At 53.0% G+C, this 27,985-nt stretch overlaps 6 protein-coding genes across 6 annotated transcripts; 4 read left to right on the plus strand and 2 right to left on the minus strand.

Moving 5' to 3' along the window:
• Positions 1 to 1,345: 1,345 nt before the first annotated feature.
• Positions 1,346 to 3,632, minus strand: B0T26DRAFT_757712 (uncharacterized protein; the record flags this gene model as incomplete). The annotated part of the gene is made up of 3 exons (XM_060446291.1): positions 1,346 to 1,468; positions 1,691 to 1,993; positions 3,480 to 3,632. 3 exons carry the CDS (start codon positions 3,630 to 3,632, stop codon positions 1,346 to 1,348), a joined length of 579 nt encoding a protein of 192 aa, XP_060289383.1.
• A 1,714-nt stretch (positions 3,633 to 5,346) lies between these two features.
• Positions 5,347 to 7,282, plus strand: B0T26DRAFT_734368 (kinase-like domain-containing protein). Its single transcript, XM_060443193.1, has 2 exons — positions 5,347 to 6,028; positions 6,106 to 7,282. The coding sequence occupies exons 1-2, from the start codon at positions 5,518 to 5,520 to the stop codon at positions 7,005 to 7,007; spliced, it is 1,413 nt and encodes a 470-aa protein (XP_060289384.1). The 5' UTR covers positions 5,347 to 5,517; the 3' UTR covers positions 7,008 to 7,282.
• Positions 7,283 to 13,840: 6,558 nt separating this feature from the next.
• On the plus strand, positions 13,841 to 14,349 carry B0T26DRAFT_528263 (uncharacterized protein). The gene has a single exon (XM_060435515.1). It carries the CDS (start codon positions 14,117 to 14,119, stop codon positions 14,318 to 14,320), a length of 204 nt encoding a protein of 67 aa, XP_060289385.1. The 5' UTR covers positions 13,841 to 14,116; the 3' UTR covers positions 14,321 to 14,349.
• A 2,659-nt stretch (positions 14,350 to 17,008) lies between these two features.
• On the plus strand, positions 17,009 to 18,791 carry B0T26DRAFT_681840 (uncharacterized protein; the record flags this gene model as incomplete). The annotated part of the gene is made up of 7 exons (XM_060440688.1): positions 17,009 to 17,527; positions 17,601 to 18,038; positions 18,184 to 18,213; positions 18,347 to 18,386; positions 18,456 to 18,539; positions 18,585 to 18,661; positions 18,720 to 18,791. 7 exons carry the CDS (start codon positions 17,009 to 17,011, stop codon positions 18,789 to 18,791), a joined length of 1,260 nt encoding a protein of 419 aa, XP_060289386.1.
• A 1,471-nt stretch (positions 18,792 to 20,262) lies between these two features.
• On the minus strand, positions 20,263 to 22,669 carry B0T26DRAFT_528303 (uncharacterized protein). The gene is made up of 2 exons (XM_060435516.1): positions 22,005 to 22,669; positions 20,263 to 21,911 (listed from the first exon to the last, which is right to left on the minus strand). The coding sequence occupies exons 1-2, from the start codon at positions 22,374 to 22,376 to the stop codon at positions 20,613 to 20,615; spliced, it is 1,671 nt and encodes a 556-aa protein (XP_060289387.1). The 5' UTR covers positions 22,377 to 22,669; the 3' UTR covers positions 20,263 to 20,612.
• Positions 22,670 to 23,243: 574 nt separating this feature from the next.
• Positions 23,244 to 27,979, plus strand: B0T26DRAFT_660161 (uncharacterized protein; the record flags this gene model as incomplete). The annotated part of the gene is made up of 6 exons (XM_060439008.1): positions 23,244 to 23,408; positions 23,592 to 23,773; positions 23,961 to 25,218; positions 25,378 to 27,278; positions 27,342 to 27,494; positions 27,616 to 27,979. The coding sequence occupies 6 exons, from the start codon at positions 23,244 to 23,246 to the stop codon at positions 27,977 to 27,979; spliced, it is 4,023 nt and encodes a 1,340-aa protein (XP_060289388.1).
• Positions 27,980 to 27,985: the final 6 nt, after the last annotated feature.

Consider the following 27,985-nt stretch of genomic DNA (forward strand, 5'->3'; position numbering starts at 1 on the left):
CGGCTCGTGGAGTGGATCATCAAGCAAGAGAGCCTCGGCTATGCGCCTTCCTATTCACAGGTTTCTAGCATGGCTGAAAGGCTCTGCAAATCAGTAGGCGATGTAGAGCCTATTGGAAAGAACTAGATTACTGGCTTTAAAGCCCGTAATCCCGCTATTCAAAGCAAAGTAGGCAAAAGAATGGAAGCATCTCGCTTCAACGGCTTTACTCCTAAGGCTGTCAACTGGTATTTTGACATCAGGGAGAAAGAATACGGCTGGATCAGTCCTCGGCTTACCTTCAATGTCGATAAGGCCGGTATTATGGCGGGCTTTGGTAAGAAAACAACGCCTATTGTCTCTTCCTATGTTAATGCTATATAGGGCTTGATTCATTGGTCCTAGGGACCTCAGAGACGAAGAAAACCTTCCTAAAAAGCGACCAAGGCCGCGGCTGGTCCACTATGATTGAATGCATCGGTGCTACGGGTACTCTACTTAATCCGGGCATTGTTTTTAAAGGAAAAGACCTTCAGACCTCTTGGTTTGAGCAGGAGATGGAGAAAATTGCGCCCTGGCGCTTCGTTACCACTGAAAAGGGGTGGTCTGACAACCAAATAGCGATCAGGTGGCTTGAGGACATATTTCTTCCACAAACTGACGCCCTACTGGAATACCCCTTTGAAGCCCGGCTTATTATTCTCGATGGCCACGGTAGCCACACAACTGTAAGAGACAAGTCCCGTACCCTCTTTGGCCCAGTTATCTCATAGTATATATATAGGATGAGTTTATGACGATGTGCTTCCTGAACAACGTATATCTATGCTTTCTTCCGGCCCACAGCTCTCACGGCATACAGCCGCTTGACAACGGACCGTTCAATGCGGCCAAGGCTTACTATAGACGTGAGCTGGCTAAATTGGCGAGTCTAACTGACTCAGCACCAGTGGACAAGATCAACTTTATTCGCTGCTATAAAGTTGCTAGGGAGGAAGCATTCACGGAAAAGACCATCAAATCATCATTCCGAACGACTGGTAACTGGCCTACTAGTAGGCAGAAAGCCCTGAGGCACCCAGAAATACAGCAAGACAAAGAAAAGACCCCCGATCCCCCGGTACTTACCGGGACCCCTAACACCCCGACTACAGGGCGTCAGGTCAAGGATTTGGGCAAAGGAAGCAGTCCAGGTACAAGATGGAAATTTGAGAAAGCGGCTCGGGCCGTTGAAAAGCTTCAAATGGAGCTTATTATCAAGCAGACTCGCATAGAGGTGCTTGAGGCTGAGCTGGAAAGGCTGAAGCCGAAAAAACGACGCAAAATTCCCAATCCAAATAAGCGATTTATGGATTTGGGTACTATTTTACAAGGCGGTGAGCTTCCCGCAGAGCCCCAAATTGAGGCTGAAGCAGAGCCGCAACCCGAAGAGATTGAAGATGAAGAGGATGACGAAGATGAAGAAGATGAAGAGGTTTTGCCGGTAAGACTGACCCGATCTGGCCGTGTAACGCAAATTCCGGCTAGCTATTATAATTAAGCATGTAATTAGCTACATTTTGATATATTTGGTATACGGATAGCTTCAAAATTAACTGCATAGTCGTTGTTCAAAGATATAGTGTTTTGGTGTAAAAGGGGTGATCGGGTGGGGGGTGGGGGATGGTATTTTTTTTGTCCTGGAGTGGCTCGTGTCAATTGTCCATCGCACCATCTGTTGTACGCCTTTAGTGAAGTCGAGGTAGAGAGTGAGTAGGATCAATATCTCATTATCGCGAGACTGCTGGCTTGTCTGTTGGTGCTGCCACTGCTGCAATACGGAAACGATGGCAATGTAGGTGCCGCCAACCCAGTCGGGGTAGCTATGTTCATGGGGCTCGGTTTGCTGCAAGAAAGTCTCAGTGGTTGTTTCCCACGGCACACAGTTTTCGTAGCGGTTCTGGCGGAACTGAAGTTTCGGCTTCGGGTGGACCTGGTCCCAAAGAAACTTCCGGAGGTTTTCGTCGTGTAGGTCCTGTATTAACCCAGTGTCAGCGCTGCGCTCCTTCTAATATTCCCGGTGATTTAAATAGCCTGCCTTCCGGGAAAGTCCTTGCCGGAGGACGATCTCTTCCCTTCTGCCTGGGTCGGCTGGCTTGTTTGCCGTCATGACTTAGGTCGCTGTGTCAGCTGGGCAGAAGTAGCTAAGGAGAGACCGTTCTGTTCGATTATTTCAAGTTTGCTGTACCGCGGCAAATGCTTGTTTGCGGTACGGGGGTTGAACTTGATCGCGAAAAATGAAAAAAGTCAACACCCGGCGGAAACACGCTCAAGTCCCACATGAAAGGTTCTCAGATTCGGCCACAGCTAGCGAATCACATGCCGACCGCTCGCTCTACTCCACACCCTTTGCGGCCTGGAGTCGTCAAGGGTCGGCACAACAATGCATTTAATACCCGATAACACCTACACTAGGAAGACTCAAGCCGCATCCTAGTATCAAACTTAATCGGCCAGCACGTTTGCGATAAAAGCTAACAATAGAAGTCCTTTTTTCAAAGATTATAAAAGTCTCGTTGTAAAGTTATAAAGAAGGAATTGCTGAAAGACTGTCTTGTCTCAGCTCTTACTGATTAATATCGACATATTTTAGCTCTTATCTTTCAGGAACTACTTCCCCGGTCGTCTCCACAGTGAGTGTTACCTAGGCAGGCCCATAACTTGAAGAATGTCTTCCATGTCTTAAAGCATAACCAGATGCACAATACACTAAATCTATCCAAGAATACATCAAGGCCCCCAGAGCCATGACAGTCCCAGCCAACCAGCAGCGCCAGCGCTGAAAGCAAACACCAAAGTCCACTTCTATGTCCGCAGAAAGAACACAGTTCCCGACCGCATTGCCCCAGACGGTATGCTCACCACATTCCAGGCCTGTAATCAATTGCTCCGTGGAACTTGTTACACGGCATGGCGATTCCACCCGAGATGGACGAATAACTATAACAGGCAAGGTTGTTTAACAGTTTAGTTGCCGTGACTGGAACCCGGCGGCGAGTTCTTCGTAGACCCGGTTGGACTCATTTCTTCTGCTCACCAAAGGGCTTGGTGTTATCGTATCCAGCCCTCCGAGCATCTTTGGGAAGCGGGTTATCTGATACTGCTGTATGTTGATAGTTGGGATAACTTTTGAGCTCGAGAGCTCCGTCCAAGGCGGAAAGGTCTTTGAGGGTTTTGACATGGTCAATATCAATTGTGATATTGGTAGTCTTGTGATGTAGGCTTAGATTGAGGTGGGCGCTTCGTTTGTAACCCGGGTCAAGGGCTCCAAAATACGTTGACTTGAACCCGACAGTCAAATGCCAGATATCATCAATCCATTCCTTCTGTTTAGTCACGGGATTGGTTCTGGAGGTGCCGGCGTGTGGAGGGCCCCTGAAAGTCTCGAGATATTAGTATCCCTAATTTTCCTTGCCTTGAGAAGTCGCAGGCCACACTATCTTGACGCACCTAATTTCGACCTCATCATAGCCAACCCTCAGTGCCTCGGCTTTAGCAATTCTCTCCATGTCGGCAACCATGTTGCCGCCAGCATCAGGTCTGGCAGGCTTGCTTCCCTTCCATGTCAGCCTGATATCGCTTAATGTGAGAGTTAGAGGATCCTTTGGTGCCATTTTGGTAATCAACAATGAAAAAGGGATACAGCAACAGAATTGGAAGCGGAAATGGAGAAAGACTGAGAATATCGACGGATCGACGGATTATAAAAGTTGGCTTGGTCGGCTAGCGACTGGGATGATCTGATGATGCAATGAACTGATGAAGAAAGCTGGGTGGATGTGTGTCGACAAAGAGTTCATTTCTGGACAAGACCTGTGAACCACGACCTATTTACCAGCGGATCACTACGCCATGAATGACCGGTGACCCTCTGACACTCTTGGATGGTGTTGGATTCGGCACACACTAGGTCAACAGGGCCAACCGGGGAATCCACCAAGTTTGGCACAGCCATGGTGATGGCACCAACCGCGGCCATGAACACGCCATGCTCAGGTCACTTGTGTTTCTGTCTCTCGGGTCTGAGACAGAACGCCTGAGCTTCGCACATTGGGCAATTCCGTGTAGACTTGGTCAGAAAAGAGGATACCATAGAGAGAGCTGGCAGACACGAAACTGGCACAGTCATGGCAACTACGGCAGCCGGCGAGGCACGTTGAGGCAAGTCCTGTTTCTCTTTCAACTTAACACCCAACGCGTGCCGGCCGGACCCGACGATTCAGTTCCTAAAATAGCCGCAGGTGGCGCAGGGGACATACCAAAGGGGCCGCGTCATTGCGTTTCTGCAAGACTCGGTTGGACATTGGAGTGACCGAGGGTGGAAAACAGGCTATGGGGTTCGTGATTCGTAAGTCACAAAATACACGGCCAACTGAGGCAACGCCGGCCGGCAGACGAGAGGGATGCACGGCGTAGTAATGGATTGTTGCGTTCGGTGCCGGTCGACCGAGAAATATCTGCCGCAGCGATGCGGCGATATACGGCAAGTGCGGCTGTAAGGCTAGTGCTACCCATAAGGCTGTTGGGGCATCATTGGCCTTGTGTACCAAGGCTGGGGCAAAAAGAAAGGGTCACCCTCTCCAGTGCTAGATTCAAGACGCCACATTCCATAATTGCTTGAGCTTCATTCGCCAGCTGCCTGGTTAACAAACCAATGCTTCACAGTACGAGAAGACAAATTTTAAGGCCCTGGCCGGCACCTGGCAAGCTGTACGTACTGTGGGAGTTCAAAACTGGGCTACTGTGGAGGGTGACCTTTTCCTTTGCCCCAGCCTTCGTACTATGAACCAAGAAGAACGCAATGAAGGAACGAGCGGAGCTCCGTACACACCACCCAAATGCGAGCGCCGCATTGGGCATGTCCTAAATTTAGCTACGATAAAGGTGTTGTTAGCTGATTCTCACCTCGTTCTTTTGCAATGCGCGGCGCGTGATGGAGGCGCGAGTGGATTCGTTGGCTGTTCAGGGGGGCGCTATTGCATTTTGGATTCCTCATTTGGCCCCCATCACTGTTTCAGCCCGGTTGCGCAGACCAGCTCTGCTACTCCTGAGCTTCCGAAGGAGGGTCGGGAAGACCGGAGTAATCCATTTTAGATGTAATTAATGATTCCAATAAATCCTTTCTGTAATTAACAGTAACGATAGTCTTGTTCTCATCAAGTTCTGAGGCAGAAGTGACAGGAATGCTGAAATCCCAAAGGATCGAGGCGCGTCGCAAGAGACACGACACAGTTGAACAGGAACTCAAGACCAAAGTCACGTGCCTGCGACCTGCTTTTGGCCTTGCGCTTTGCCATTTGGTTGCACACGTCAGGTCAGTGACGGTCCCCTCACTGGCCTGGCCCGGGCGCGGCCCGAGCATAAGATGCCGAAGCCCCTACCTCCCTCACCTCACAATTGTCAATTGGAATTTCAACCTCCAACCTCGCCCATCCGCTCGCGGAACCTGAATTAGCTCACAGCCTCCACATACTTTACCTAATCGACTTCACCAGCAACATGGCCACCGAAAAATACGGCGTGTTAGATATCGCGGATGATGTTGAAAACGTGGAACAGTACATTTCAGGAGGGCTCCATCCCGTCCATCTTGGGGACAAATTCGACAACGACCGCTACGAGGTCATCCACAAGCTTGGCCGGGGTGGCTTCTCAACTGTTTGGCTTGCCCAAGACTTACAAGATGGCCACTATGTTGCTCTCAAGATAGTTTGTTCTTCGTGGACGGAATCATACGGCCAGCTTGATGGCAAGATCGACAAACTACTGAACCCTCACCCCGACTCGTCACACCCATCTCCCGCCCGCCACTTTATTGTCGAGTTGCGTCGCTTCTACGTAACGAGCAAGAACGGCATCCACCTGTGCCAGGTGCTCCCCGTCATTGGGCCCAGCATGCACGATCTGAGCCAGCCCCCGTGGCGATTACGTCCGGCTGCCTGCAGGAAGCTGGCACGCGATGCCGCTGGTCTGTTGGCTTCCATGCACAGGAAGAATATTTGCCATGGAGGTAAGTGACCCAAGTCTCGGTCTAGGAAGCAACCCTGGCCGCTGAGCTGGACTGGCTTTAACTTTTGATCCCGGCAGACTTCACGCCTTCCAATATAGGGCTCGACATTTCGCCTGAGTTCCACAAACTGTCCAAACATGACTTTTTCAAGCTCGTCGGCCCCCCAGAAAAAGAAAAGGTTCTTCCACTTTCAGAAAAGGAAAAGACTGGCCCTGGCGAGCACGCGCCGAAGTACGTCGTCAAGTCTGTGGAACTGGCACGGCTCGGAGACCGTTACCTGTCCTGGAATCTCCGAGTCATGGACTTTGACCAGGTCTTCGGCGCCATATCGCCCGCCACGCCGAGCTCTGGCATCGCAACCCCGCAGCAATACGTCGCCCCAGAAGCCTTGATCGACAGAAAGCCGGGCCCGGGATCCGACGTATGGGCTCTGGGATGCACACTTTTTCGCATGCGGTCGGCCATATCCCTATTCTCCGACTCCGAGAGAATGCAGTCGTGGGAAAACCACCTTAGCGATATATTTGACTTCACCATTGGCAACCCGCCTGCCGCGTGGAATGATGTCATTTTCCCCGACGACGAACACCCAGTTCACGGGAAGGTGCAGAAATACGGTTGTGATCCCATAGACAGGAACTACGACCTTAGAGCCAAGGTCTTTGGCATCTGGGATCTGACGCCGTCACGGGCCAGCACCCCGGCGCCGTCCCGGTCCAACTCGTCGTCTCTAGCCGGCGGTGCGACACGCCCGGGAACTCCTTCCGCACCTCTCGAGACACCGTCCAATCTCATTCTAAAGTCACCCAGGAGCGTGAAGAACTGGTTCAACGTGACAGCCGAGGAAGGCTTCCCGCACATCTCGGCCCAGGAGGCCGAGTTGTTCTATGACCTGCTCAAGAAGATCTTCGAGTACGATACAAGGAAACGTATCACGGCCGAAGGCATTCTCGCGCACCCGTGGCTGAATATGCAATAACGTGAAAGTCTTGCTGGCGAGACTGGGGCTGAATTGACGGTGCCAGCCTCGGGCGGCAACCAAAATGCACTCTCATTTACCGACACTGTCTGGTATATTTTTTTGACATATCAGTGATGCACTCGTTAGTTTGTTTAGCTCCCAAGGCTGTCCATATTCCCTTTGTATCAAAGTGATCAATAGCACTCACTTTCTAGATGCAATATCCATAAATTTATTGCCAATGTGATCACTTCGCCACATCAATTGTGCCAGGCGCGAGTCGGCTATTTCGCGCATCGAGAAACGCCACAGGGGGTCTAGAACCTCTAGGCATTCTGGGCATCCGGCCGTCTCGCCAGTTACAAAGCCGGACGTGAACGCCAACACGTATCAGATGCGACCGATGCGGTCTAGCGCCGCTTACGCAAAGCAACAACTACATGCGGATTCAGCTACCCAGCCGAAACTGACCGCTCGCAGCGAAAGGGAAAAAAAGAGCGAAGCGTGTCTGTCCTGCCTGGCCGGTCACGGCGGGCGCACCAGACAATTCCCGAAAGGAAAACGGCTTGGAACGGTCGCGTCGATCGCCACATAATCTACCCATCGAGCGGAGACTGGCCGCCACATTGCTTCTCCTAACCCGCCGCTCGCCCCCGGCCTCGTCACCGTGGACTCGGCCCGAGACCGCTCCACTCCACAATCCACAATCCACAATCCACTCCCGGACTCACATCGCTTTCCTTTTATTTTATTTTTTTCGTTTCTTCGTAATACCAAAAACCAGACGGTATAGCGAGCCGCATCGCCCTCTCGGCGCAAAGCTAGGGCCGGGCCACGTCGTGCACCGCCTGCCGCCAGGTCAAGGTTGGTCCCCGATTCCCTCCCCCGCCCCCCCAAAAAAACAAGACAAAGATGCATCGTCTGTCGTCGCCAGACTGGCGCAATCAACCGCGCATTCGAGCTAATTGACGCGCTTTGTGGCGGCAAGCTCCGATACGATACGAGGGATACGTTCCTAGCGCCGTGCTCGCGCTACGTCGTTAAGAAGTCCGCATGTCGTATGGACTCGTACTTTAGGCGAACCCTAGTCTGGAGGTAAGTCCAGCACACGTAACTAAATCACATTTCGTCTAGCTGACGATACGGTACGCCGGGATACAGGCGCTTAGAAGGGGTGACTAAGAAGCTAAGCAAGTACCAAGATTATAAAGTACGCTAAGGCTAAGGCCTGGAGGACGACGGTCTAGGGCGCAGCCTCGAAGTCAGAGCTCCTTTAGAGCCTAGAAAAGTAGGCACGTTGCAGGAGCCACACCCCTATCCAGCCCCCTAAGCTCCCTACACTTATAGGCCCTAGAGGGCCGCTCAGCACTGTCACGAAGGAGAGGATTCGACTGGCATAACACGCAGTATAACCGTAACCTGTATTGTGGAATCTAAAGCTAAGGAAGGAAAAGGAAGGTGTTGCGGGGAGCGGGCAAGGCGCGGGGTTCTAGGTATGGTGCGGACCACGTGATAGGTACGCACAGACCACACTCCAGCACTACGTCATTGACACCACCACGGCACCCGCCGTGACAAGCACACATATAGAGAAGTGTTACGAATCCCTGCGTAAATGCGTGAAGGTGGGGCACTCCCTGTTTGGTGTGGACTAATCAGAGGTGTCCCAGGTATTACAAACCACTCGACTGTTAGGGTCGTCTGTCTGTAAGTGTGACGAACCTGGTTCGTACTGGACCGGCTGCAGAAGGCAGGCGCCTCAGGCAAGACTGGGGGCCCCGCTTGTCGAAGACCAATCAGACGGTGCCCGGTACCAAGAGGGCTCTTGGCACCAGGCAAACGGAAGGACGGCCAATCAGGGGTGGCCCGGTGCCAAGAAGGGTCTTGGCACCAAAGGGTCTTAGCACCAGGCAAATGGCCCGGCACGCTAGCAGTGCCCGGCGCCAGGCAGCTCCTTCTTGTCGGGCAAGTAAGAGCTGCGCTCTTACTGGCCCGCCATAATTAAATAAATACGATGACCGTATCCACGGTCTTAGATAGTTCTTGCTTGGGTCTTCAAGCAAGCAATACACATTCACTGCACTCATATACTTTGAGTGGCATTCCAATTTGACTGTATTACCCGTGCGATAGGAGCTTGCCCTTTGTTCTATCTTCATAATTACCAACCCCAGCATCCTGTGGAGCCCGTGCTCCCTTACAGACAGACGACCCTAACAGTCGAGTGGTTTGTAATAACCCGCTCTGTACGACGGCAAGGGGGTAAGAAAACCCCAGGGATTATCGTCTATGCGGCCTGCAAAAAACTGTACCAAGAGGTTCAATTCGAGGAGATACGATGGCCGATCGCGAGCGTTAGGGCTACAGAGGCCTACCGCGGTGGAACAAACCGCGAGTACAATATATTACAAACCACTCGACTGTTAGGGTCGTCTGTCTGTAAGGGAGCACGGGCTCCACAGGATGCTGGGGTTGGTAATTATGAAGATAGAACAAAGGGCAAGCTCCTATCGCACGGGTAATACAGTCAAATCGGAATGCCACTCAAAGTATATGAGTGCAGTGAATGTGTATTGCTTGCTTGAAGACCCAAGCAAGAACTATCTAAGACCGTGGATACGGTCATCGTATTTATCTAAGTAGCACGGACCAATCAGAATCCTTTCTTTGAACGCTCAGCGTCCTCCCCCGCGCTCAGCACGACTGAGCACTTAATTACCTACTGAGCGCCCTGCTCAGGGTGCTCAGTCAAGGGAAGAGCAACTGAGGTACTGAGCGCCTCCTGATTGGCTGCTCCTGGCCCAGAAGGTGGGTCCAACCCCACTCCCTGCCGGCCAACCACACGAGAGCCCGTGACGCATCCTGCACAGAAGAGCCAGGATCGTAACATAAAAGCTTGTGGCTAGTCTAGATTCGAACTGGGGCTATAGGCCTCCGAAGCTTCCTATTTGAACGATGAGTACTAAGGGTTACAATTCCCTACTGTGAGTGTGGAGAAGGACGAGAGACTGCCGAACACCTGGTGATGTGGTGCTTTGCCCCACCTTTGGCTTGAACGTAGAGGAGAGCGGAGGCCCGAATACGGCGGGACTTTTATTTTGTTCTACAGAATACTAGTCCTTTAGCTGCACGGCTAAAGGGGAGGATCCTGAGCTGGTTGATGGACTCGGGAAGACTGGCGATGTATAGCCTGGCTAGAAAGCTTGAGCTGGAAATGACCGTCTAGTGCCCGGTCGGTCGAGGGCTAGGAGGCCTTCCCTGTAGTATTTTTAGGATCGGTGGCTGATTTAGCTCCTTGATTGCCGGTATGAGTTCTTCATCCGGCCCGTGAGGGCACGGTTTTCCTGTAGATTTACTAGGTTGAAGGTTCGTGTCCTGCCCAAGTTTAATTGCCTTGTAATGACTAAATATCGGACACTCTACGAGACCCTTCATGACGACGCTGCGCTTTAGCGAACGAGCAAAATTGACACGAGCTGGACTTTTGGGCTAGACCAATTTGTCATGGTCTCCCAGGACACGGACAAAGGCGTTCAGGTCGCCATTAATTCGGATGCTAATGCATCCCTTCCATTTGCAGTCATTTGCAGTGAGTCTCTCCACTTCAGCTTCCTGGGCGAGATCCTAACTGTTACTTTCAGCGGCCAGCAGTTCCAAATCGTCGGCTGGGGAAGAGGGATATTCGGGGAAGGAGAAACAAATTGGAATCTGGAGAATCCGATGAGAGATACGGTAACTATTCCAGGGTATACCCACGTTGTGATTCGCATCCCTGGCGACAATCCCGGTGTGTGGGCTCTGCATTGCCACATATTGTGGCACGCGGAGGGTAAGAACCCTTCCCTCTGTCAACAACACTTTGCTAACCCATCCTTCAGAGGGTATGTTTGTTCAGATTGCGCAGCGACTGGACGAGCTCGACAAGCAGCTCAAAGCTCTAGACAGTTCCGATGGTCGCCCATTCAGGAGAAGGTTTTGCACCGTGGGTCGGCGATCCGGAGATGCACAATAAACAAATTTCCTTCCTGCTCGGGAACAAGGGCTAGCGAATAGCTATGTGTAGAAATTCCTCATGCTGATGTCTCGCCTTTTGGCCCACAGCTCTGTGCGACCAGTTCATAGCAAATCAGCAGTAATTACAGCAGCAATCTGAATCCTACGGCGAGTCCCACCTTCGATATTTTGTTATGCTGACTAATGACACGTTGCCAGAGTGGCGGCCAGAAGCGGCAGCACAGTGATCTGGGTCAAGAAGCTCGAACCACGGTACAGCTGTCAGAAAGACCATACTACATTCGGCATGGTCTAGAGGGCCCGCGCAGGTCCCCAAGCGGTTGCCAAAAAAACCAGCACACCAGACCCCGCACAGTACTTCCACTGCCATAGAAATTCCTACCTACAAGCAAGTCACCACAGGGCCTTCGACCACCCAGTCATCTAACCCTAGCCGGCTAACACATCTTCCATCCGCACTACCATAGAATCCACCATCTTATTGATGCTCTCCTGACTTGCACGCTCCCAGCCTTCCAAAATCAGTGCCTTCAATTCAGCTCCTATAGTATAGTGTGCACGTACGAATTGTTTTACTGCACGCGAACAGTTTTCTATGGGCGAAAGGTCTGGTGAGCCAGGCGTATTAAAATAGTGCTTAAGCTGGTGTTCTTCCTTCCACTGCCTTACAATATTAGGCTTCTTTCCTCCACCATGGCCAGAATCCCCATCTTCTTCCAGAACAAAAGAATCCCCACGTGCCAGCCAAGGACCTACCACTTCTTCCAAGATATCGCGATATACAGCTAAGGACATCTTTCCGTTGGTGTTGGTAGGAACACTATAGAAGTGAAGTGGTGACTTGAAGTTCCAGCCAAAAGCAGCCCAAACATAGTATCGTTCAATACCTTTAGAAGGTTCTTCAGCATGATGGATACAGTCAGGGCAGTAACGCTCTCCAGGCTTCCGTATAATCTGGACCTTACCTTCAGGGCATATATCAAAGTGAGATTCATCTGACCATCTTATATCGCGCCAGTTCTCAGGCAAAGGGCGATAGGAAAGTGAAAGCTTGGCTGCTTCTATCCTTCGCTTGGCATGCGCTGGCGAGACAAAACCCTTCTCGCAAGCAATACACTTCCGGTAGTCTAGTGTACCCATTGCCCTCTCGATCGTGCGTGTAGAAACTGGCGTCAAGATGCCGGCGGGTTTGGCAAGGCCTTGCCAGCTTAGTGCCCGGGCTTGGAAACCGTATTGCCAGATAATGCTTTCCATTGCTAGCAAATTGGCTGGCGTAAGGACCGGCTTCCGACCCCTGGATTCCACCTCTGGGTGCCGCCGTTCGCGCGCGTTGTGCAGGATCTGCCAGCCTGACCGGCGGGTTACACCAAAAGAGCTGAAAACATCATTCTTATAGTGTGGAATCTTATGGCCTTCCAGAAAGCGAATGGCGCCAAGAACTTGTGCCTTGATAGGCGTAGTAATGTGCGTATCACCAAGAGCCATGGAAATGGTGGAAGTGGTAGAAGTGGTGGAAATGGTAGAACTGGCGGTTTGGTGCGTGGTGTGATGGAAAAGTGTAGAATTGTTAGGGGGCTTGTTAGTGCAGTGGGTCACGTGGCAGGCTTTGGTGTGTGGATCTACGATACGCTGATGCACAACCTAAGCCTAGCGTTGTCAGCTGCAGGCGATTCGTGGGAAGCACTGTCCGCAAAGGGGCAAGTCAACCAAACCCCGCTCCGATTGCCTCCAGCTTACCCGATTGTGCAACCCGAAAGTCTACAGTTTTGTTGCCTTTTAATGTTAGCTTAGTACTAATAAGTGGATTTGTCAAGGGTGCCTGGCAGATTGTGGAGCCTTCTAGAAGAGGTACCCTCCAGTATAAATTACTACTACAACTACCTCGTTGGAAAGTGCTCCATTATCCACACGCCTTTTACTTATCCACACCCTACACGAACTATAGAGAACCAGCCGCCCACCCCACCACCAGCAATCGACCAAGCTGTACTACCTACTGTACCGGCCACACCAAAGACTCCTACGAAAAGTACTACCATTGAGGAGAGGATTGCGTGCAAGACTCTTTACTTCCATGCACGCTGGTCATATATACGTATTGCAGAGGCTCTTGACCTTAGTGTACGGCAGGTCCAATATGGTATCTTGGCCGGCCGGAATACACCAACCTACCATAAGAGGGGTCGCCGTGGTATACTAGCTACACCACAGAAACAGCTTATCCAGACTTTCTTAGAGGAAGGCACACCCTCTCGCCGGGGAAAACCACCTAGCCGGCTAGCAGACCATATCCTAGGCTTAGCTGGCTATTCGAACCAGGCCATTCGGTATGCCCTGGGGGCTCTTGGCTGTGTAATTACACAACAACCATCGATAATTATCCTGCAACCTACCCATAAATCTAATCGGCTAACTTGGTGTCTACAACGTCGGCACCTCTCCGAGGATGATTGGGAGTCATGGATCTGGAGCGACGAAACCTGGGTCAACGGAAGCTCTGGTCGTAAGAAGTCTCTGATTCTACTACCTGGCGAGAAACCAACAGAAATCCCACAACCTAAAGTTCGCCGTAAAGGGTGGATGTTCTGGGGATGTTTCGCCGGATCTCAGAAAGGCCCTTTTATTGTGTGGGATAAAGAGCTCAAGGATAAGTCTAAAAACCTATCCAAGGCTAAGGGGCATATTAACTCGGCAATGTCACGGTCGCCACAGGGCTCATGTGACAGAATTGATTCTATTGGCTGCATTGTGCTTAGGGTGTGGCCTGTGCGCACTGAGCACCACTACCTATTTCTCCGCGCCCTGCGCGGACCTGGCGATAGATTCCTTTCTCTTCTTTAGCTTTAAATCCACATTCGTTACTGCCTTCAACCATTGACATCCCTACTGCGTAAGGCGGGCCGTCACAGGCAAAATACTAAGAATATGTGCTTCCATTACTTCTTGACTTCTATAAGAAGATTCCTAGCTCGACAATTCAACAAGATAATGCCCCAGCGCATACATCGAAGTCTTCCAAGGCTTGGATCCAGGAGCATTTTCCTACCGGCGTTGTGGTCGATTTTCCACCTCGGAGCCCCGACCTTAATCCTGTTGAGAATGTCTGGCCGTGGATGAAGCGGTGGATTGAAGATAATAGGCCCCGTGCTACTGGTAAGGCATTGATCGAAGCTATAAAGGAAGCTTGGGCTGCTGTACCGACCGAGATGCTACGGAACTGTGCCAGATCTATGAAGCAGAGAGTGGAAGCGGTGATTGCGGCTGGTGGAGATTTTATTGGAAACTACACTCCGGGCGTGTATTTAGCGAAGTACTGAAATAACATTATTATGCACCACAACTGTAGGGTGTCGGCGCCTGCCTAATTATATTTAGAGACCTGAATGTAACGCTAATAATCCCATGCCTCTTTCGGCTTGTGCCTCCTTCGCCTCATTCGGCTCCTTCGGCTCTTTCCGCTCATACGTCCTCCGGCTCGTACCTCCTCCGTTGGCTGTGCCAAGCCCGCGAGCCTTTGGCACTGTCGGCTTCCCCTTTCTAGTTCTTCCTCCGCCATCCATTACCAACTTAACTGTGAAGGCTAAAATTCACGCTTTGCCACGTCCAATAACGCACACCCCACCTCACCACGTTTCTTGCACCAACTCGAGAATGGCAGAGAGCAGCAAGGACCGCGCCGGCGGCAACCAGAGCGATAATGCCAACGGGCCCCGACCGCCCGGAAACGCAGTCGATGTTCGAGCTCTGCTTGAAATAGTAGCCGAGAGGCACAGAAACTCTCCACGTATGTCGGCGGGCGAGAGAATCTCAAGATGCCCTTCAGGCTGACAAATGGAAGCCCATCCGGTGGTGCACAGCGGTGTTCCGGCAAATGTTGCCATGCGAGCACTGTTAGACGTGGAGGGGGAAGGTTGGCGAGAAGAACTTCGCGACCCCAACACCACCGAAGAAGAGCGCGCTGCAATAGAGGAGACGCTGAGGTACTATCTCCCGGCCCCTGTTCACGAAGCTTACGCAAAGATCACTCGGGCTAATAATGCGGGAAACCTGCAGTGGCATCGAGTCACAACGGCGCTGGCTCGATTTTGTACAATCTATTGTTGACCCCCCCAAGTAAGTCTGCCTCTCGGTCCAGCCAAGATTTCCCCTTGCAGCCCTCCGGGCCCAGCCCGCGAGACAAGAAGGCCGAAGTATTTGACAGCTTACACCTCTAGCAGCCAGCAAACCGTGGACCATCCTCGACGCGAGACCGGCCCTGCGTCGAGAACAGGAAAGGGTCCTTCCCAGCCCTAATCCTGCCCTATACCGGAAGCCCGTGCACCCTAACCTGAAGTTGAGGTGCTGCCCTGAGTGGAGGCGGTTTGGTCTTCCGCGGTCTCCATTTCCATCAAGTAGGCCTTGACCACGTCGCCGGAGGTCGTTTGGGGTTTACCGAGTATGCCTGCGTCGGTATAATTAGTATTCACGGTCTAGACGCGGACCTTGAGTTTCTGTAGACGGTGAGGGAAGAAGTGGCTTCGACCGGCGGGGGACGACCCGCGTAAGGCTGCTTTGTTTTGGGGCGGGGTTTGCAATGTACTTACCGTTGACTGTCGAAGAAGTTGTTGTTGTATTTGTCCTTAATTTCTTGAGCATGGCTGACACGTCCACCTGAACGCCTGACATTTTATTGCACTGAGTAGATTAGGCCCCTTGTCGAAGAGATCTAGGCGGAAAGGAATATTTTCGATTATCAGCAGGAAACAAAGTTACGAGCGATCGAGTGCTGGGTGGGTTCCTCTGAACGTTACTTGGTCTGGTGGTAAAAACCAGATGACAAGGAGAGCCGAAGGCTTTTATAATCAAATCATTGCCGGAATGAAACGCCAAGCAGTGCTCTTAGTCGGCGAGAAGCAGTGGAAACACCATCTGCAGCCCAAGCGGCAAGAGGATCAAGAAGGCGCACCCTGAAACTGTGGCGGTAGATTTTTACGACCAACAAAGGTTTCTACCACCCACAAGGCGTTGCATTGCCCCTGGAATTCCGGATCGGCCCCCAAAGTCCGGCTGGGCCGCCAAAATCCGGCTGGGCCCCCTAGTTTCGAGTTTTCTTTGCGCCGCTTGGGAGCACCCCGCCGCCGCCCCGTGCTAACCAGCCAAGGCCTAAACCGTCCCGTCCCGGTCGGATAACACCAACTCCACCTCCCCCGGGGTATTGAATCCCAACTGGCAAGGGAATTTCCAGTGTTTTACTTGCCGTTAATACTAGCTTAGGCTACCACAGTAACGATGCCTCCTCTCCCTCAAACAGGGCAGCAACCCTTTGGAGCAAACCGCCACTGGGCTCAGCAGCCAAGGCCCTACGGCCGCGCCGTCCTAGTCGGAGATGGGGGCTTGGAAGGTGGATTTTCATTGTTTCATTTGCCGCGAACACCAGCTCAAGCTACCACAGCAACGACGCCTCCTCTCCCTCAAACAGGCCGACAACCCTTTGGAACAAACCGTTACCGGGCTCAGCAGCCATGGCCCTACGGCCGCGCCGCCCTGGTCGGAGATGGGGGCTTACAAAATGGATTTCCATTGTTTCATTCGCCGCCAACACCAGCTCAAGCTACCACAGCAACGACGTCTCCTCTCCCTCAAACAGGCCGACAACCCTTTAGAACAAACCGTTACCGGTCTCAGCAGCCACGGCCCAACGGCCGTGCCGCCCTGGCGATGTCTCATGGATGCGAGCCTGGATCCCCGGCCCTTCGGCCCCCGCCAACACAAGCTCCAGCAACCACAGCCACGACGACGTCCAACGAGCACGACAACGGCCCCTTTCAACACATCTTATCCCTACCTGGTGGGAGCCATCTACCTACCTATATAAAGGTCATTCCTGAATGGTTTAGATACTGTCCTAGTCCAGCTTCTAGCATCATCACCCAGCTACCTCTGGTTCGTTACAAGGCGCTCGCGCTTACTCGGCTTTGATTATTTTTCTTCGTTACTATTATCTGCTCTGATTGCCGACCTCCACCATGTCTAACACGGCGCCACCTACCCCTCTTGATCTCGCTCAACATGAGTGGAAAAAAATCTTCGATGGCGGTCCCTACACTGGAATGTTGATGCTACAATACATCATCCAAGCGACTGGAAAGTCGATTGGTGACTTCTTACTTGACCCCAAGAATTCTATCAAGACCATTACGGATAGTCATATTAGTCACTTCAACTTTCAGCAACTAGCGGCTACCTGGAACGTCGACGCGGGTCGCTGTACGTCGTTTGCGGTGAAGGCAATTACCGAGCTGAAAAGCCACAAGGACGCAACGGGCGCCCCGATATTCAACTTTGAAATCTACGACCTCACCCGGCATCGAGTTGCGAGATGCAGAAAAACTGGTGTCGTTATCGATTCCAGCTCCTCCATCCGTAATGGGGCGTTCGTACTGGCCGAAGGAGCGTGGGGGAGGTTTCCAGAGACAAATGCAAGCTGGAAGTTCAAGAGCGACGAGTCCAAGTTTGAGAGGGAGGGAAAAGAGCACGGTCAAATCGTGAGTGACTACATCATAGCCTCATAGCCAGCGTGTCCTGAGTTTACTAACCCAAATTTTCCTTCTACTACAGAAAAAGTCGTCATCCCCCATCTCGCCCACAAAGGCTATGGTCATCTGCCTGAAGGAGGTCGAAGAGTCCGCGTATAAGTCAGTACCCACTTTGTTCCGGTCCGTCAACGCGCAGAACAAGCCCGAATTCCATGGCATCATTGTGTGGTGCCCGAGGGACCACGCCATCGAGTTAGGAGCCAGTATCAGTGACTTGAGGGACGGGAGGAAATTGGTTATCCAGTTTCCGAAGTACATAACTGTCAAGGGCAAAACGGGCCTGGATCCGAAGATGGCGGGCACCGCGGAGAGTCTGGAGCAGTGCCTTGAGTACTTAGTGGAGTTTATCCGCCAATATGGCGGGCCCCACGGCATGAATCAGTGGGAAAGTACCGGCGTCGATGAATTCAACACGGCCCTGATTCAGGCTGCCGTCGAACTCTGGGGCTTTCCCAAGCCGGTGCGTCGCCAACCCTAGCCGAGCTATCCGGGGTCTGGATGACAAAGTCTTTCGAGGGCAGCTTGGAGCCGCTAGCAGCATAGGAAAGGAAGGGTAGAAGGTTCCAAACAGTAGCAGGCTACTAAAGGCACAATTCTTATGATAGACTGAGAAGGCGTTGGAGTGGGCTCCTTTAGTAAGGCAGGTTGAATTTTTTGGTCGGAGGATATTAAGCAGGTGCTACTTGCATACTATGGCTGGGCCAATCAGTATAGCTAGGGAGCTGCAATACTCGCATTCATTCTTAAATAACCTCGACTCCTGACGAGATTATATCGCTCGAGAAGGATGCACCCCCGAACCCTTACTGTTTGTTTATTCCCTAGAGTTATTCCATATGTCTTGCGTCATCCGAAACTAAGATATCCTACTTGGCAGGTAGATTGCCCAAGGTTCTGTTCCCTATTTGTTTGATATACGGTAGTTTGCTGACGGTGGTCCATCGCAAGCTTCCGGCACCTGGTACGTTGGACTCAACGAACTGGCAAGAACGTTGCTCGCGGGCAGATGCTGAGCAACTCGTCATCATAATCGCGGACGGACTATCTCGGATCGGGCGTGAACCAGTTCCTGCCCGCGCAGATGTAAGTGGGCGTCACGTTCTTCGTCGGCTCCGTCTCGCTGTGGTTCCTACGCAGCTAGAACATCTCCGAGATTGAGAAGAAGACCGACGAGCAGCGACCCTACGCGGTCGGCGGAGCGACTGTGGGCTGAGCCACTGTGGGCGTTGCGGCCGTGATAGGCGTGACATTGACGTTTTTGGCTGACGCCTAGGAAGATGTTTATGCCTCAGCGAGTGTGACAATGCGTTAAGACGCTCGGGTTCGAGGGCTGTATCACATAATAGCCTTAAACTAAGGAATTTTATTCCAAAGAGGCTTCCTTTTAGGATCTAGTGAATAGGGCGGGAGAAGATAGGGCTGGTGACAGCTGACCAAGAACGCGTAGGCAGAAAAGAAAGGCGGCGACATGAAGAGATGACTGGGCATGGGCTTCGTTCAATACCTAACTGAGAAAAACTGGATAAGGAAAGCGTACTTTCTTTCAAGAAAATTCTCTGATTGGCTGAGTGCCTCTTGGCGCAATTCAAGGGGAGATGGGGGTTGACCCGGGACTTATGGGGAAGTTCGAACCACCGATGGACGCGCTCGGCCGTGTTTGACGAGTCAAAATGGGATGGCCTTGTCTTCCAGTACCACATGCGCGTCTTCGGAAACATACCATGGTCGAGGCCACCGGGAGGTGGCTTCATGAGATTATCAGGCGCGCTAAAGGCCGACAAAGACCGCCACCGTGTTAGCATAATAGAAAGGAGCCACTATTACAAACCACTCGATCTGTAGCGTTCCGGGTGATCTGTGAGCAGATCACTTAGACATCTATAGATTACGATTAGGGGACTCTGATTAGTTATTCATACTCTATATAGGTAGAGCTGAGGACGATCCTAGGGAACGTTCCTTAGCTATTAATATAGTTATAGAGTTTATTAAATATTACTCGTTCATTCAGTGTTAGACTCTCGTAATCTATATACTATTATTTGCTTCTCGCTGTTCTTCTCCCTCTTCTTGTTGCTCCTGCTTCGATTCCACCCCCACTTGTTGCTCCTGCTTCGATTCCACCCCCACTTGTTGCTCCTGCTTCGATTCCACCCCCACTTGAAGTTCTTTCAGCTCGATTGTAATGCTCTCCGCTTCGACTTTCAGGGCCTTCATGTCGACTTTTGGGGATTCCAAGCCTTGTACCCTTGCCTTCAAGACGGGCATGATGGTGTCCAGGATGTCATTCCACGGCTCAAGGCTGACTAGCATGGACTTCAAGTTCTTTCGTATGGGGCCAGAAGCATCCAGGTCTGCTGCAGCCTCGCACACCTTCAGCAGATTTTCTGCGGTGCTCTGATCCATGATCGATGAGGTGCCGAGCAAAGCATGGGCGAGAGGACACGGTGATGCCGAGCTTGTGGTGTTGGGCTTGGGCGCAGAGAGGTGATAAACTAGTTTGATGAGAATGTGGAATCGGTGTGAAAGGAAAGCTTTTGAGGAAAGTAGCCCATTGGGAAATGACCAAGAATTTACAGGCGGCGGCGTGAGCGCTTTAGACTTTTCACAGAGCAACCCTTGGACTGGACCACTTCCATCTTCCATGGGTCGGGTACCATGTCGTAATTAGCTTTGAATCTCGCGACCATTCTACCTCTGACATAAATGCTTCATCATGCCTTTATCATGACAACTCAAACCATAACAAGGCTTAACCGAGGATCCTGAGCAATCTCAACAGCTACCCGCCCAAGCTTTGGGTATGGACGTAAAGCAAGACGGTGCGTAGAAGATTCATCTTCAGTTTATGGCCCCCGAGTCACGTCCGTGCTTCAGGCACCGACTGGAAATCAAACCTTGCCAAGTCAAAAAGGTCGAGATTCAGTTCTGTGACTCACATAAGGGGTTACCAAGTTCCATTGTCCAACTCCCCGAGTAATTGGTCACATGTGGGCTATGTACAAAGAATACAGCTACAAATTCCGGCCCTTTTTTACAATTCGTACCTCTTCCACACCTCCAGGAGCGGCTCAAGTATGGCGTCCCTGAAGCAGGAAAAGAACAGCTTGTCCTCGGACAACAGCCCCCTGACATTACCATCTTTGTCGAAAAACCGGCGCCCGATGCACACCTTGACCACGTTCTCGTACTCGCGCGTCGCCTCGCTGCGGATCTTGCCGTTTTGGAGCAGCGTCTTGGCCGTGTAGATGTTGGCGAGGTGTTCCTCGACCGAGCCGTCGGGACCGTACTCCCTCTTCATCTCCTCGATCGACCTGCCCATGGCCAGCTCGATCAGGGCCAGGCCCAGCTTGGTCAGCACGGGCTCGTCGTCGAGGACCTCAGACATGGCGGGAACCGCCGCGAGGGTTGCGGCCGTCGACTCGTTGTCTGTGTCGTAGCTGGAAGAGTACATGTCTTGGAGGATGAACATGACAGGGAATTTGACCGCTGCCGCTGCCGCTCCCGCTCCCGCTGCCGTGCTCGCCCTGTTGCTGTTTCTGTGCTCGACAGCGGTGCCGGCGGCTTGGGTGACACAAACGTCGTTCCAGCTCCATGACTCGCTGATCCAAGGCGTCGAGCAGAGCTGCCCGATGGCCAAGCTGAGGCGAAGCGCCAGCCCGAGTCTATCCCTAGTCGAAAAGCCGTTGCTGGGTTCCCTCAGCTCGGCAAAGTACCTGATCGTCGGTTGCTGCTTCTGATTGGAGCCGCTCGGGTCGAGCTTGGTCACCTTCATTCGGTACATCTGGCTGTCGCTGGCCGTTTCGAGCAGAACTTGGCGGACGTCGGATTCTGCTGTCGCTTGCTTGACTAGGGCGCAGAGATTCCGGATGGAAGATGCGTCGATGCCGTTCTCGGGAATGGTCTCTAGAAGTATTGTCGCCGAGACGTCGTCTTCCGACCTCTCGGGAAGGCCCGGTGGGAAGGCCAAACAAAAAGCCCAGTCGTCTGTTGTGTGGACGGCAAGCCCGCCGCCAGACGAGGGCTGGACGCAGGGTGCGCAATAGCAGCCAAGGCCGATGACATGTGGGTTTGGACATGCACAAGTGTACCTCTCTTTGATAGCGTCGAAAAACTCGCGGGCCTTGAGGGTACTGGCTTCTGTCTGCAGGGCCTCGCTGGCGGCACTCTGGTCCCGGAATTGCTGATGGGGGGTGCTGAAGGGCCTGTCGTCAAGGAGTTCGCGGAGGTCATTGTTGAGGTGCCTGACTTGCTTCACTGTCTCCCTTATGCTCGGCCTTCCTGCACCAGCAACTGTCCTTTTTAGAGCCGCCTTAAAGCGATCAAATCCCTCCTATTGTCACAGGGAGTTAGCTACCGTCCCTCAATCGGGTCGTTGCTTTCCCGCAAGTAGGTATTGGTTGATTGACACGATCGAGATTCTTACATTGCTACGACACAAGGTCGTGAGCTCGAGCTTTACGTGGTCTAGCAGCTTCTTCATCTGGGTCAGGTAGTCGATGGTGAGATCGAATTTCTCTTGACCGAGACGGGTGAGGAGCTTTTGCTGTAGGTTGGAGTCCTCCCAGAGATTTTGGTCAATGGGGCCGTGAGTCGGGGCAAGGCGATGCATTTCTTGTGGTGAGACGGCAGAGGCTAGAAGGCCCCTGACAGTGGCGTCGTAGATGGCCGATGTGACGTCGACGGTTCTGTCGAGCTCTCTTGAGTCGGTGCCCTTCATTTGCCTATACTTCTTGGCCAGTTCCGCGATGACTGGGTACAGGCCCAGGATAACACCGAGGATCTCCAAGCCCGACATTATCACCGACACGATACGACTAATAGGTAATCGGGGGATGTGCGCGTGTTACAGAGTAGTCTGGCGGACTGGACTGGTTGGTCGCCAAGGGTCTGGCCCAAGTCTGTGCAATGCAAGTAGCAAAAAGCAGTCGAAGAAGCAAGAAGTGAGTGTTACAAGTGGGACGGGAAGAGCCGTGGGAGCGACTTTTGGTCAAATGCGGGGCCCTGGGGGGTGTGATGCGGCCTGGTTCGACATGAAGACGAGGCTCTCTGCAAAATGCACTTCCAGCTTTTAGGAGAACGTCCAGGTAGTCTGTTGTACCAGTACATGGCCAGGCTCTCGTCGCTTCGAGGTTGGGTCGGCGTCCAGTAGCATTGCTGGCTTGCCGTGTTGGTGCATACGACCGCCTTCTGTCTTTGGAAGGCTGCATGTTGCAAGATTGCAGGTTGCAAGACAGCAGGTGCAGTGGTGCACACGAAGGGGTGGTGGGAGGTGGAAAGTGGGGTCGTGGGGGGTGGGCGACAACGGAGAGGGATGGCTGTGTTCAATGTGTGCATGCACGCAATTAATTAGCAGCCAGTCATTACACACACGATGCTTCGCCTCGTTCCCAATCCGCCCCGGCCCCCCCGTGCGGGGTCAAGTCGAGGCCAAGGCAGGGCATCTTGGCCAGGAATACCTTCCATACCTATGAACGGTGACGGGCCGAGTCTGCCTTGTTCCGACAATCTGCAACTTTTGATGATGTGACCAGTGGGACTCACCTACGAGGTCAAAGTTACGCCCTTTTATCACGTAGCTCATCCTTACCTTACCAAAGTCGGGTTGGTAAACTTATACCGTCGGGTGCAGACCGCGCCAATCGCCCACCTCAGGGCGGCAGCCATGGAGAAGACATCCAGGGACAGGCTCGGCAAATCCAAAACTTTCCTTGCCAGAGAAGACGTGCGGGCCAAGGCACCCCTGGCCGCTCAGTTTGAGGACTGCACGCAGGCCATCAGACAGCTCCACACGGCGCTGAATGCGGAGCTGTGGGCGTCGAAAGAGGAAGTCGCGCCTGAGCCTGAGCCTGAGCCGGAGGAGCAAGGGCCCGAGCATGAGCCAGAGCAGAGGAAGGAGCTACAGGCAGAGACTCGGACTCAGACTGGCAGCGACAAATCGCCAGACGGGCCCACAGCAACCAGGACTAGACCCAAACAAGAACTAACACGGCAAGAATCCACAGTCGAAGAGGTCTCGCTCGAGCAACAAGAAGCCGAGGCCAAGAAGAAAGCTTTGCGCACTCTCGTGGACCGGTGTCTCGCGAGACTGATAGCATGGGGCCACGACACAGGTGCCGTCTCTCGCCTTCTCGACCATTCTCTACGGAGAGCCTCGAAGCCGCGGAGTAGCGCCTTGACGCTGTTGAAGGAATTGTGGGAGCTGGTTGTGAATGGTGATTACGCCCATTAATTATTCCCCTCCAATAAGTCAAGTACTTTCCTTCGCTTCGTGTTTGTGGTCTAACGGGTGGTCGACAGCAACCGAGTCCCTGCCCACGACTTTTGAAGGCTTCGGCGAGCGACCCTCTGGTGACAACGTCCAACAGCCACCCCCGCCAAGTTCGATACCGGCCTCTGAACGACGCGAGGCGCAGGAATTAAGGGACATCCTTGGTCTGGGAAGCCAAGACTCAGACTTGAACCCCGAAAAGTTCCTCGCAGAAGCCGAGGAGATAATAAACGATTTGTTCGATCTCCAGCCCACACTCCTCGACCCCTTTGACGATGATGATCTCACCCCAATCCCAGACGCCCACCAGACTGAGGCCTTCGACCGGCAGTACGCTCAGAAAGCATTCCCAGCGGCTGCCCCGTCCCTGGTCGACCGGCTTCTGGCCGCTAACAGGCGACGACGGCAGAATATCCAGAGCCTGAAGGAAGCATCCAAGGCGAGTCTCGAGGATGAAGCAGAATCTTCAGAAGCTGCAGTCGCCAGCCAAGTACCCCATCAGGGGCAATCTGACCAGAAACCTCGCCATGGCCTTGCCTTGAGCCGCATCCGGGGCTATCGCAGGACGTCCGCGCCGTCGGGATCGGAAGCCGGTGCCTCCAGAACGGCGCCGTCGACTATTGGAAAGGAGACCTTTTGGTCTAATGACATAATCCACGAAAAGGAGTCATTGACGTCGGCCGCATCTACTGGCGGTGTTCAAGCCGTTGAGCTCCAGCTTGAACCCCCCGGCCTGCCTGTCGACACCAAAGTAAAGGACAGCATCCCGTTCCAATGCCAGTACTGCCGCATCGAGGTTCCACTAGAGCTCGACAAGGACACCATGACCCAGGAGGACTGGATCGCTCACTTTTACATGGACCTGCAGCCCTACACTTGTACTTTTGAAGAGTGCAGCCGGGCCCACAAACTTTTCGGCATCAAGCAAGATTGGTTTCAACACGAACTGGATTACCATCGGACCAGACAGGCCTGGTACTGTGCCAAAGCTGAATGCAGGACCGAGTTCGAGACGTGGGCCCTCTTCCAGCAGCATCTGAAGTCAGAGCACCCAGACATTAGAACAGACGGTCCCGATCTCAGAGCTCTCGCTCAGGCGTGGCAGAGGCTGTCGCTGCAGCCTCAGACATCAGCCCAGCGTCAATGTCCTCTATGTGGGGTCCCATACAAAGACGATGCCCCTGCCGAATGGAGGGACCACATTGCCCACCACCTTGAGCAGTTTGCCCTGCTGGCCATAGGCGAGGACGAAGCTAGCCCGACATCCGAAGACGAACTTATTGATCGCAATGACTTTGTCGAAACCTATGTTGATGACCAGAATGAAAGATACGCCGCACCAAGCGTCCCCAACCAGGCGCCTGTGACGGTCATCCAGCGCAGCGTCCTGCTAGCCGAGAGCAATGACATTCTGGAAAACGCGGACGAGAGTTCCGGAGATCTCGGCGACAATAGTGGGGGGGAAAGGCGAGTTGATAGACGAAGAACGGACCCAGAATGGGAAGACAAGGTGGTAACGTATCTGAAGGAGGAGCCAGCTGGCGGTGAGGATCTGGAGGCGGACCAGCCGATGCCCGGCGATGAAGACGCAGAAGACACGGTCGAGCCCGTCTGGCTCAACGTCCCTGAGAGGAACCACGAGTTTATGGGCCGAGACAACGACCTCCAACACCTCCACGAGTTTATTTCCCAGTCGGGAAGCATATGCGTCGTGAGTGGACGCGGTGGTATTGGAAAGACGGCCACAGCCATCGAGTACGCCCGCCGTTATGAGCAAACCTTTTCGGGCATCATTTGGATCGAGGCCGAGAATCCAAACGGTCTTGCCGACAGATACAACATGATCGGTACTGACATCTTTGGGTTGGCCGTCGAGGGGCAGGATCCCGTCAGTTTCTTCATGAATGTCAGGGCAAAGCTCGGAGGCTGGGAGAGGAGATGGCTCCTCATATTCGACAATGTCGAGGCCTGGGACCATGTATCTAAGTACATCCCCCGGAACCTGCCCAAAACGAGGGGTTCGGTCCTCATCACGACAAGGAAGCAGTCTCTGGTCCGGACAGACACGCAGACTCTGAAGCGCGTTCTGCACCGCATTGAGCTAGACCCCCTGACACCAGAGGAAGCTGGCCAGTTCCTGATCTGCTCCATCAACCCAAAGGTCTTTCTTGATGATGCCCCGAAACATGCCGATTATGATCTTGCCGTCCAGATCGGAGAGCTTGTGGAGAGGTTGCCTCTAGCACTCATCATGATCGCTGGCTACTGCAAAGTTTCACGGGCCACTCTGGAGGACTTCCACGAGATCTGGGAGGAGAAGACGGCGTTCAGAGCGAAGCAGACGCAGCGAAAGAAGTCTGTAGTAATTGAGGGCGGCCTGGATTCGTCCATCGATCTCTTGTGGGACATCGGCATTAGCGAGCTATCGGTGCCGGCGCGGAACCTGCTTGAGATTCTGGCCTTTCTCGATCCCGAAAATATCCAAAAGGATCTTCTCGTCGGTGACCACACGGAGGAGTTCCTAGAGTTCCTCAACTCTACCGAGGCTGCCCTGTATAAGCGCATGATCCGCCAGCTTAGCGGCCGCAAGCTCATCGATGTCAAGACGAACGAAGGAGGTGCCGAGTCTTATCGTATCCATCGGCTGCTACAGACCAAGATTGTCATCGACATTGGTGCGCAGCTCAAGTTTGACTCCGCCATGACCAAAGCCACGCGCCTGGTGCGCAAGAGATTCCCGAAATCGCCCGCCATCCAAGCTCCTGCGCCACAGAACTGGAAGAGGTGCAAAGAGTACATGCCCCACGTCTTCGGTCTCTTACGAGCCTTCAAACATGCCCAGCGCGATTTCCACGGCTTTGAGCAGACAGAGGAGATGGCCGACCTCTTCTATGACGCTGGATTCTTTATCTGGGACAGCCAGGCCAATGTCCACGACGGCTTAGCCTTTCTCGACGCCGCGGAGAACGTCCTGGACTCTGAAGACGTCGAGGAAGATCCTAAGTCGCCCCGGCGTGCTGATATTCTTTGCATGTCCGGGCTCCTTCTCAACGGCATGGGCTGCGAGAGGCGTGCCGAATGTCTAGACAAGCTACAGCGGGCGCTCGATATCCGAAAGCACGTTTATGATGCTGCCGCTCCCGCCTACACCAGAGACCAGGACGTGCTTCTCCAGAATGCCGCTTGCGATTTTGCTATCCTGCTCCTCAACGAGTACAAGTTTGACGAAGCTTCTGTCATCTTTGAGGATTGTCTCCGGCACTACAAGAAGTGGGATACCGAGGACAAGATCCCGTTCGAGTACTCCAAGTACTACTACAACATGGGCATTGTCCACATGTGCAAAGAGAGGCTAGACGAGGCGCTCAAGTTTCTCCAACACTCGGTCGAACTCGCTGAGGCTGCGTTTGGGAAAGAGGGACAGTATTGGTAAGTCTTGACTGTGTTTGCCCGCTTTGCAGTGCCACCCAAGGTAACACTAACACGGCTTAGGGACAACTACTTCATGCTCGCATGTTGCGTGCTGCAGTCGGGCGATTTCCAGCGCGCCCTCGGCATGCACCTCGAGACGCTCAAAGCCAAGCTTGAGCAGCAGGGGAAACACAGCAAGGGTACCATTCTCAGCACTTATGCCGTCGGCGAGATGTACGCCATGATTGGCGAGCTGCCAGCTGCAATGTACGTATTGAGTATTGACTGTGTTTCCCTCTCTTTTGCTGTGCCACATGATCGTACCGAACAGCGCTTACAACGTGTCTCTCTCCAGAGAATATTCGGAGCGATGCATCGACTTGGCGACGGCCTCAAGCTGGACCGATGAAGCTTTGGGCCGTGCTCGACTCCACCTCGCCCGTCTGTACAAGCGCCAGGCGGTCAACTTGCAAGATGCAGAGGAGCATGAGAGGAAAGCCATGGAAGCACTGGACAGATACTCGACACATGCACCTAGGTGGGTTAATGACATTAATGAACCGATCATGACATTTGATGACCTCATGCCGACCGACGAGGGGAGATATACGGGCAACATGTTGCTCAAGGTCTTGTGGGGGCGGGGGAGGGCGGAAAAGACGGTGACTTTTGTCTGGCACATGGAGGGGAGCGAGGTGACAGTGCCCACAGGGCTGTAATGAGCC

The sequence above is a fragment of the Lasiosphaeria miniovina genome, assembly GCF_030549165.1.
Source record: "Lasiosphaeria miniovina strain SMH2392-1A chromosome Unknown B0T26scaffold_9, whole genome shotgun sequence".
NCBI classification, from domain to species: Eukaryota; Fungi; Ascomycota; class Sordariomycetes; order Sordariales; family Lasiosphaeriaceae; genus Lasiosphaeria; species Lasiosphaeria miniovina.